The following is a 10824-nucleotide window of genomic DNA, read 5'->3' as shown; positions in this document are numbered from 1 at the left end:
TTTTTAGTTTGTCTGCATATTAGGATATTGATTACTGTAAAACAATACAATAGCGTAATCAAAACAAATGTGTTATGTATAATGGGATTAATGTACAAAATGAATGCATTAAGTATATAGATAGTTAAAAGATATGTCTTATAGTAATATCAATAGTTTAACCTATTTGAAGTATAATTTAAATTAATTAAAATCAAGTATATATTTGTTTCAGCTTAATAAGGTGTTATTCTACGATCACTGAGTAAATCAATGATTGTTTAATTTTTAGTAATTTATAAATTCATAAGTAAAGTAATAAGCAATTCACAAAATTCATCTTTGAAAAGTGAAATAAAAGAATATGTGTTAAGATACAATAAATAAAAAAAGACAAAAAATTTCTCAAAGTTTATCTTCAACACCTGTCAAATACGTTACGATATTCATCTGTACAAGTATTGTTATCATAATTTAGTAGCTTGTTTTATGGTTCAGTAAGACTCTTGATTAGGATATGTAAGAGGTATGAGGTTTGAAACCAAATACATGCATTGTTGTATTTTATTGATATGCAATTTTTTTCAAGTAATTACTTAAAATATGCTAAAAACATACAGTCATGTGTTCTGAAAATAGACAAAAATGAACTGATACTTAAATGCAAACCAGAACAAAAAAAACTATGTGTTTCAAACTATTGTCGCACAAAGTGACGAAAGCAAGTATTTTATTGCACAAAGTGACGAAAGCAAGTATTTTATTGTTTATTGTACAACTTGTTTATATATTGATGAAAGTGTTTCGAATCGAAGTTTTAGATGTCCCACATGCAGGCACTTGTTCTTGATTCTGTGGAAAGGGAATACAACGAGGGTTGTTCGATCTTTAATGTGTATTGGTGTATGGTAACATCATAGCGCAAAAAAAAGAAAAAGAAAAACAGAATCCAGAAGTAATAACAAGAATTCATTTACGTATGTATAAGTTATCTGCCATTTAATTGATCTCAAATAAGTAGAAAATTCTGATTCAGGGGCACATAACTCAAAACCGAGAACGGTGACCCCAAATTTCATGTCGCTTAAAATGTTTCTGTTATCATATTCTAACAACATGCCAAGTTTAAAGAAAGTATATGGAAGAAATTAATTTTGCTTATATGTCTATATAAAAACTCCCGAAAACGTCCTTAAGTTGAGAAATTGATGTATAGCGTGCATTGTAGTTTAGGACAATCCTTTTAAAATCATTTTAATGTAAAAGAGGTTATGATTATTTAGCGCCAAATTATATTTCTTTGATAACAGCACCGGAACATTTCAGGTCAGCTTATCAGCGATCGGTATCAGTTTAATGCTGAGAGTCTTCTGCGAAGTACGCCCTTTAATTTTTCTTCGACAAGCTGCTTATTTAAGACAACAGTGCGGCAGTATTTTTATGGAAACCGTTTCGATTTTCTGTCAACTTAAAAATATTTAAACTATGCAAATTGGAGTATACCTATCACAGATACTAGATGCGTACATCTTAACAGACTGAAAGTAGGAGATAGTTATATAATAGACATATTCAAAAAGCAGTCGTATTGATTTAATTATGAAGAAAAAAAACGTTCTATAGGGTGTTCCCATTCGAACCTGTTCTTTAGTCAATACAGTTGTTCAAAAGTCAATTTCGATGTCTGTTAAGATATTGAATAAATGAATACCATACAAATTAAAGTAAATTTTATATTTCTGCAAAACGATTTCAACATAAAAGTTCAAATTGGTATAATATATAGTATATATGTATTGAACTTGCACTGTAAGTTATTGATAGATATCTATTTCCTCAACAATAGAACGACCGTTGCGGTTATCAAATTAGTATGGTGGCTGATTTGGTACGCTTTTGTGAGTCTAGTTGGCGCTAGCGACAACACGACAAAGCGCCAAACGGCGCGTTGTCGCGCTGTCGTCTTGTCGCTTGGCTTATAAAAAGCGTGCCAAATCAGCCACAATAGATTAGAATGTTAAAAAAAACTTGACTTTATAGAATAGTATTCAGTATGACTGATTAAACATTGCCAAATGCAAAAACTAAGAATAGTTTCATGATCGAAATAAAACACTTGGTGATCTAATGCTGAAAAGTTGTATCTCTCAAGCATATACTTTGGGTCAGCTTGTGCGATGTTGCAACCATTTTACCCATTGCAACAATTAAATACGGCCGCAGACTAGCAAGTGAATCTTAATTAAACTGATATCTTTGTTTCAAAGCCGATATCAAATCGAGTAAAGAAATAATGAAGTAAACTTTGTCCGAAAATGAGTGAATGTATTTTAAGCAAAGAGACAAAAACATTAGTTGGACGGTTACTTTTGTTTGATTAAGGTCGCGTCTATTTCAAAGATAATTGACAATTTTCCAAATTGATTTAGGGCATTGTAGATTAACCTGCAATAAAAAGCATTGATAGACTGCAATTACATTATACAAATGGCAAAAGGCTAATTAGTAATAGATCTATCAGACTAAGGGTACAACATGTACTGCTTTAAAAAAACGATATTCCAATTGTCATTTTTAAAATGAATAAAAAATAAAGTGTTTAACCTTTTTTTGTCTTTATATAAACATTTCCTCCAGACACCTTAAATGTATATAGATAAAAGGGAAGTAAATTTAGTTCCTAATTAATTTCAAAAGTCTCTAAATGATATATATCAATGAAATCTATACCATAGAAATGTGACCTTAAACTTGAACTTGTTGTTCGAAAGCGGCAAATCGATCTTTGTAAATGGGCCAAAAATGCAACTTTTATCCTTATATTTGCTTGGATAATTTGTACAGTAGCTTTGAAAATTATATATGTTATTGCGTGCCAGCAACAACATGAATAAATAAATAAATTTCGAATAACTTAATGTAATCAAGGCAAGTTAAACTACCTTTTTGATCTTCTTTCTTCCTATTATCTATCTATTTCTATTTTCCGTGCACAAATATGATATGGCTGAAATGTGCCATTTTACACAGCATTTATATTGTTATAAGATGTAATCAAACAAAAGAAAAAGAACAAACAAAATCTCAAAATCTTGCTGACGTTACAATTTACAATATTGATCTGACATGTAGAGTAATTTGAGACGTGCTTTTCAATTGTACCAACATATCTTTTTTATGTATTCTATTGTCTGTTTACAAATTTAAAATGTCCTTCAGTCTGACGCATGCGTGATACGATGTCAATTACTTGTTCAGACCTAACTTCATACTTAATGTGGAATTGTGTGTTAAAAATATATAAAATTAGGAAGTTTTTGTCTAGGATATTTAGTGATGAGAAACAAATATTTAAACTATATGATAAAATTTTATATATTACTTAGCTATAAATAATGGCGAGCAGTATTAATCCCGGTATGTAGATATTCTCATTTGTTAAACTGGCTTGTATGAAAAAAAAAGCAAGATAAAACAAAACAAAGAAGTGGTAATACATTAACGGGGTAATAGATAATGAATTTTGGTGTCAGTTAAAGGAATTAGATTACGTTAATGCGTTTGTTTCGGCACATTTGCAATTTTTTGCAATAAGTACTGATTGTCAAATTGTTTGAAGCAATATACGGATTGATATGGCAGCGATACTAGCTACTAGTTACTAGCCTAATACCAACTGTTTTTAAGAAAGACTTATTTTTTTAATAATGTAATTTCATAGTTAAAAGTTTGTTTATACTCATATAAGAATTCCTTTAGACACGTTGTGAATAAGACTCAGAACTTAGTCTTTTGAAATCTCGAAATTAGTCAGCCTATCTTGTAATTATGCTAGAAAAAGATTTTTTTCTTCGATATATACCTGTATCTTTCAAAATGTATAACAATGATAGACTTTGTATACCGTCTTTGTTTCCTTTAGATTTCTTCAGAAATTTCGAAAGAGAAGACAAAAGAAAAGATATATTTTACTAGATGTTAAATTGCATTATTAATTTACTTCAATTTTAATAATTGTCATACGCAAATTTTTTAAATAGCCTGGTAAGATAAGATAAGGATTATTCAGAAAAAAGTCAGATACAGGTACGCGTATTTTTCACAGTTGTTAAGATATTTTATATTACTTTTTGGATATTCAATAAAAATTAATTTTCTTATAAGCAGGCGTTTAAAAATTGATAAAAAATCACAAATTGTTTCAGAGTTGCGAATATTGCTGGTTGGACGAACTGGTCACGGGAAAAGTTCAACATGCAACACTTTGATTGGTGCTGACGATGCGAATGTGTCGTCTACTTCGACATCTACGACATCAAAATGTTGGCTGTACAAAGTAAGTAAGAAAGATTTACAAATCACAACTATTTTACGTCAGTTTATCGACCAAATATTCCATTGATAATTTTTGTTTCCGATTTAATGTTTGCGTGTATATACCAGATTTATGCAAGATATGGGCACACTTGTTGAACTAGATTATGCACACACTAGCAAATAAGTTACCAATTATAACTTATTTAAGAGTGTACCGTTTGTAAAATGAACAATACCGATTGTAAAATAGACATATCGGCTGTAAATGGACGGAAGCATTTAATTCATTTTGTTACTTTTTACTTCGAATGCTGGCTCTTATAAACTTAAAAATAAACTATGTTTTTTGCAATCAAACAATGTTAGAAGAAAGTCATCATGCGTCGAGTTCTTTGAATGCATTACAACTGAAAAGCGTTAGTATCGTAAAGCTTTTACGGGTTTAAATATCAGCTTAAATTCAAATTCCTATAAAGTTTTGATGTAAAATATTGTCCCTCAAAGGATCGTCAGATTGTTTCATACTAGCAATTGATAGGAATGCATTCCGAATTTAAAATCTTATATTTTCTATTACATTTTGCTATCTATTTAAATAAATAATTTTTCATTAACATAAGTTCGAAGGGGAGGAACTGTTACACAAAGGTTGGAGTTTTTATGATAACTTGTCAGGAGTTCGTGTGATAACTGACACGGAGTTCCCGGAGAACGTTGAGATCGTTACGATACGAAAGAAAATCATTATGAAATGTATTACGCCCATTCTTTGAACAAAAATTTGGCTAAATTATGTTAATTTTAAGAATATCTTAGTTCAAGGGATATTCTTTTATTGGAATACGCATGAATACACTGAATGTCGTTCCTGTGTATAGGCTTACGTTTCCCTTCAATTTAAACTCTAAATTTGCAGCAATTAGTTTTTTCTTGTGAAGATATGAATATATAGTTATGCTCCGTATAACAGACATGCATACTTATATTGGCTCTAATCAACTACCGATCTATCGAAAAAAATTGCACGCGTCCTCCGGGTCCGAGCAAACGAAGTAAGTACATCCATTAGGATAAGTATTTTAAAGCAAATCATGCCAACTTAATTTAAAGTAAACTAACTCTAAAGATATGGTATCCAATCTTGAGTTTAACCTTATTTTGATTATCAAAAATGTATGCAATAACCTTCCATACTCGGGTGAATCCTGTAAGTCACGTATTGCGTAAGCGTATTTAATAAAGAAAGGAGCATGGTCAATCACCGGCATGAATCTTAAGGGGACTTCTATCTATAATTTAAGACTTTCTGTGTATTGTCATATCGTTTCATGGAATTTTCTACGTTTTTATGGCAACAATGTATACATTTTAGAAATTTTAATATCTGTTGATACACGAAGATAACTCCACCTCATTCAAGTTAGATACAGGTAGTGCATACTGCTTCAATTTGCTTCAAACCAATTTACCCGTCTACTGCAGACCGATGGCATAGTTCCTATTGACTTAATCTTCTCTTAAATGTCAAGAATAATCTATACATGAAGACAACATGCTTGAATATTTAATTCGGAGTGTATTTATCTTTTCAGTTAAGGATCTACGAAATCTGCAAAAGCAAAAATGTTTTTAATAGAAACATTAAGGTAGAAAAACAACACAAGAAATTGAGGTGTGATACAATATCTATTGAACAAAAGTACACTCAAAACCAACATTATATAACCAATTTTCGTGCGTGCAAAGGACGAGCGTATTACATTTGACAATGACTTACACAGCTATTGAATAATAAAAATCATATGGCTTAAACAACAAAGTTTAATTTAGCACCTTATACTCTCTTTTTATAGATGAAAATTACCATATTTGACGAGTGTTCCTTCGGTATTTACAAAAGTTTCCTACAAAATCCCTAACATTGTCCGGGAATTACACGAACTCCTGACAAGTTATCATAAGAACTCAATCCTTCATGTAACGGTTCTTCACCTATGAGATTGTTTAAGTTGCTCAATGCCGATGTCAGCTAATATTGAGTTTTTACTGCATTGTTATAACAATTACAAATATCATTTGTTTGATTTGAGTTTACATCATACCGATAAATTCTATGTCATATGGCCACGTTCCAGCTTAACTTGTGGAGGAAGACTTCATGTGACTTACCGTAAATTTTGTCAGGCACGAACAGGCACCTGCGTAGAACTACCGACGTTCCGTAGGCTATCTGGATAGCTTCTCCAAATGAAAAGATACAAAGTCCCTTTCGGGATTCGAACCCACAGCGAAAAATTAAGGCAAGTGATTTTAAGTCAACGACCTAAATCATTTGGCCACGAACGCTCTACAAATAACATAGTTAAGAAATATTGTATGATTTGAACAATTTTTAGGCTGCCAATCGCTTGAACAGAAATTTGCAAGTAGTGGATACACCTGGAATATTTGATACAGCAAATGATAACGAAGCAATTCACAAGGAGCTAATCAGATCCCTGCTTTTAACTACACCTGGGTTCCATGCAATTGCGTTTGTGTTGAAGAGAGACAAATTCACAGAAGAGATTCAGGAAACGAAAGATATATTTTTCAATTGGTTTGGTGAAAATGTCAAAAACCATTCATTTGTGATTCTAACGGATACTAGCACAAGGGAAGAAATGAACGAATTTTTACAAGTGCGACCACACAAAAAGTTAACGGAGTTAGTTAATGATTGTAATGGGCGTGTTGTTCCCCTCCAAAACAAATGTAAAAATGGCCGTTCAACTTGCAACCAAGTAATAGGTATTTTTGATATGGTGGAACGGATAATAGCCGAAAATGAAAATAAGAGCTTTTCTAATGTTGCATACACAATTACTATATGGTATGCAGAGAAACAGTTATCACTCTCCAAAAGCATGCTACTATTTGTTTCTAAGAAGGTTTCGGATATGACTTTAGCAAAGATTCAGAAAGAAACAGTAAGCCATATTCGAGAAGAACATCTTGAAACAAGTTCGGTGTCCAATGTCGTTGCAGAGACAGAAAGTAACATGGTTAGAACGAATAGCAGCAGTAAAGGAAATTTGAAAATAATTGATGCACTCACAGACAAACCATATGAAAATCCTGCAGACGCATTACTAAAGTCAACTTCTGAGGCAATATCTGAAACACAGAATCCTGTCAAGGATGTCAGTTATACAAATTATTCCGACTCTGATGACAAATTAACAGATTTAAAAACGAAAGTAAACAGTGACGAAACAGACGAAGAGATAAATGGGTTTATTGCGTTTTCCAGAAGGATGATGTCTGGACTCACTTCTTGCACAATTATTTAAACCTCTTGCTAAATGGTTTGGGGTGGTATATTTTTCTCCTGCATTTTGAAATGTGTAAAACTTTCATCCCTTACGCATTTCACTGATTGACATTTATACCCTTTTATTCTTAAATGTATTGTTTATTTTTCAAATTATATATGGTATAAGTTATGAACGAAGAAAATGTGCTATAATCAGTATAAGCCAAAATAACTGAGTTTAAACATTGAAACAAATCGAACATATGTTATTAAAAAGACTAGTAAGAAAAAAGTATTTTGTACTAATTGCAATGCCCCATGCGAGTCTATGGCAATAGTTACGCACGAAGATTTTACGACACATATTCAGTATCATGATGTCTAAATTCAGGGAAAAATCTCGTACGAAGCCACTGTTGGATATGCTGAATGCTGTAGTATTTGTGTAAAGTTTGACGTAATCTGGATGTTGCGATTTTAAAACAACATATTTTGCGGTGTTGCCAGTTGTTTTACTATTATTGCTAAACCGGCGGGAAAACGTCAATTATTCAGTTGATCGTTAAGACATTTAACTTTGGATGGCAGCAAGCAATTTTAAAATTCGTGTCAGTTTGAAATTATAGCACATTTTGATTTATATAGAGAATATAGGTAAACAATGTACTGTGTGTTGAATATTACATTGATTGTAATTGCTTTTTGTAAAAAATTTGAATTTTTTTTTTCCACAAAACGCTTAAGATAAATAAAGCTTGCAATCTATCTATAAAATGAATGTCATTTATACAATATGTATCAAATAACTCGTATTCTCTTGACATGGCTCCAGTTTATTTTGCCACGTAGCTAAAGAAAACGGGACTCTGATCCTACTTGCAGCTGCTATTGTGGCATTATATAACAGTATAATTACAACAATATATTCATTGAGAGAGGATGAAATTATTTTGAACAAAGATATGAACAGGTAGTGATATCGTACACATATCGCCTATACTTCAAACGGCGTCTAAATAAGATTCGACGCCATCGACATTATAAAGCTAGCCACGTAGAGTCTCAGGTAAAGCATAAATAGCATATCTGTGTTTTATGTAGTTTTTCAATGACTTGTTGTTTTTTTGTAATATTTTGTAAGAATATGCTGAACATATTTCTGATTATGATTTTGTAACCGATAGCTTTGTATACAATATGTTGAACTACATAAATTGTACAGCAAAATCTACGTCAATACTGGAGATATCAAAGTTAAAAGGTGCAGTTTCTCAATCGTTATCAGTTTAATGAGGAGATTTTTTTGCGAAGTACGCCCCTCAATATTTCCTCGACAAGACTATTTAAGATAACAATACGGTAGTATTTCTATGGAAACTGTTTCGATTTTCTGTCAACTTAAAAATATCTTAACTGTCCAAATTAATAAATGAAACGAGACTTACCTGGAATTTGAAGTTCAATTATTATTCTACTGCTACTGGACCACAGGGTTTAATGAGATTAACATATGATCTTATCAGATGACCAAGCAGACTTTCAGAGCATACATAATTATGTTAAATGCGAAAATGGCTTATTCATATGGGAAAAGTAACCCGGTGGGCGTTAAACCATGTGGTCCAGTAGCAGTAGAATAATTATTGGACTTAACTTCCAGGTAAGTCTCGTTTAATTTATTTATTCTACTGCACTGGACCACCTAGGGTAAAGGAGATTTTAGGAACAATGCTCACATTTGATAAGCCGTTAAAACTTCATAACCATGTGCAATGATTACGCATTCAATCTACGACTATTACCTTTTCAACACTGCAAATGTAATGTACAAAATACATTTTAAAGTCCCTTGAGGACACAATATTTATTTCGGAAATCATAGATTGAGCCTAGAAAAAGGCTAATAATTAACATACCCAGAAGACTAACGGTAAAACATATATTGCTTTGAAAATAAAACGATATTTCAACTGTCCATATTATTGATTCATATAAAGATTTGAGCAATAAAAGCTACATGCAGCATTTTCATTTTAAAACTGAAAGGAAATTAAAGTGTTTAACCTTTTATTTTGTCATTATATAAACAAGTCCTTCAGACACCTAAAATGTACAGGGACAAAATGTAAGTAAATTTAGTTTCTAATAATTTCAAAAGCCTTTCATTGATATATATCAATAAAATCTTTACCATAAAAACGTGACCTTAAACTTGAATGTGTTTTTCAAAAGCGGTAAATCGATTTTTGTAAATGGGCCAAAAATGCACATTTTATCCTAATATTTGCTTGATTAAGAGAAATAAGATACTTTGTACTGAAACTTTATAAAGTTAAATATGATATTGCGTAGAAAACAACAATAAATAAATGCATTTATTTATTTATTTACTTATTTATTTATTAATTATTTATTTATTTATACAGGACACACTCATTGTTAGGCTGTGAGTCATATTGTCTAATCCCATGTTTATGGTCTCATATTTATCCTCTTTGTTTGTTCATCATCTCTTGTTTGTTAAATTCTTGTTTATCATCTTTTGTTTATCGTCTCTTGTTATTCCCTGCTTTATCCTGTAAAAATGCACACTGATTTGAATTTACATGACCTCACATGCAAATGTTAAGTACAATGTTTAACAAATAGTACGGGGAATACGAATTTTTTCTTTTAAATAGAGAAATATTTATTTACGAAACTTATGATTAACTTTATACAGTTATATTTTTTCTACTTGTTATTTCTCTATTTTCCATGCACAAATATAATTTGCCAACAAAATAATCAAAAGTGCGTGTATACAGAGCTTTTGCATTGTCTTTAGAATTAGTGTGATCAAACAGGAGAACTAGAGCAAACAAAGAATCTTACTAACGTTATAATACACAATTTCTGCAGGTACGTGTAGAGGACTATGAGATGAATTGAATGGTATAACTTTTTAATGTAGTCAAACCGCGATAATGTTTAAATCAGATTTATTTTTCAACTTTATACTGTACTTCAGTCGGACGCATGCGTGCTACGTATCTAACTACTTGTAAAGACCTGACGCTATACTTTTGTCGAATGACAAATGTATATACAATATTGAAGGTTTCTTTTAAAGATTTAACAGTTACTGTTAGGATATTTAGCAATGAGAAATATATATTAAACTATATGATATAACATCTTATATATAATATTTAGCTATAAACAATGTCGACAAAGGAAAAGTGAAGTATTAA

The 10824-nt window shown here is 31.2% G+C and overlaps 1 protein-coding gene across 1 annotated transcript; it reads left to right on the top strand.

Annotated features, from left to right (window-relative positions):
• Nucleotides 1–3252: 3252 nt before the first annotated feature.
• On the top strand, nt 3253–7742 carry LOC132716669 (GTPase IMAP family member 9-like). The gene is made up of 3 exons (XM_060699989.1): nt 3253–3396; nt 4185–4315; nt 6693–7742. Exons 1-3 carry the CDS (start codon nt 3375–3377, stop codon nt 7626–7628), a joined length of 1089 nt encoding a protein of 362 aa, XP_060555972.1. The 5' UTR covers nt 3253–3374; the 3' UTR covers nt 7629–7742.
• The last annotated feature ends 3082 nt before the right edge of the window (nt 7743–10824 follow it).

The sequence above is a fragment of the Ruditapes philippinarum genome, unplaced genomic scaffold, assembly GCF_026571515.1.
Source record: "Ruditapes philippinarum isolate M1 unplaced genomic scaffold, ASM2657151v2 ctg9767_1_1_1_1, whole genome shotgun sequence".
Lineage (NCBI taxonomy): Eukaryota > Metazoa > Mollusca > Bivalvia > Venerida > Veneridae > Ruditapes > Ruditapes philippinarum.
The sequence above is the reverse complement of the archived record's forward strand: the minus strand, read 5'-3'. Positions and strand labels throughout refer to the sequence as shown.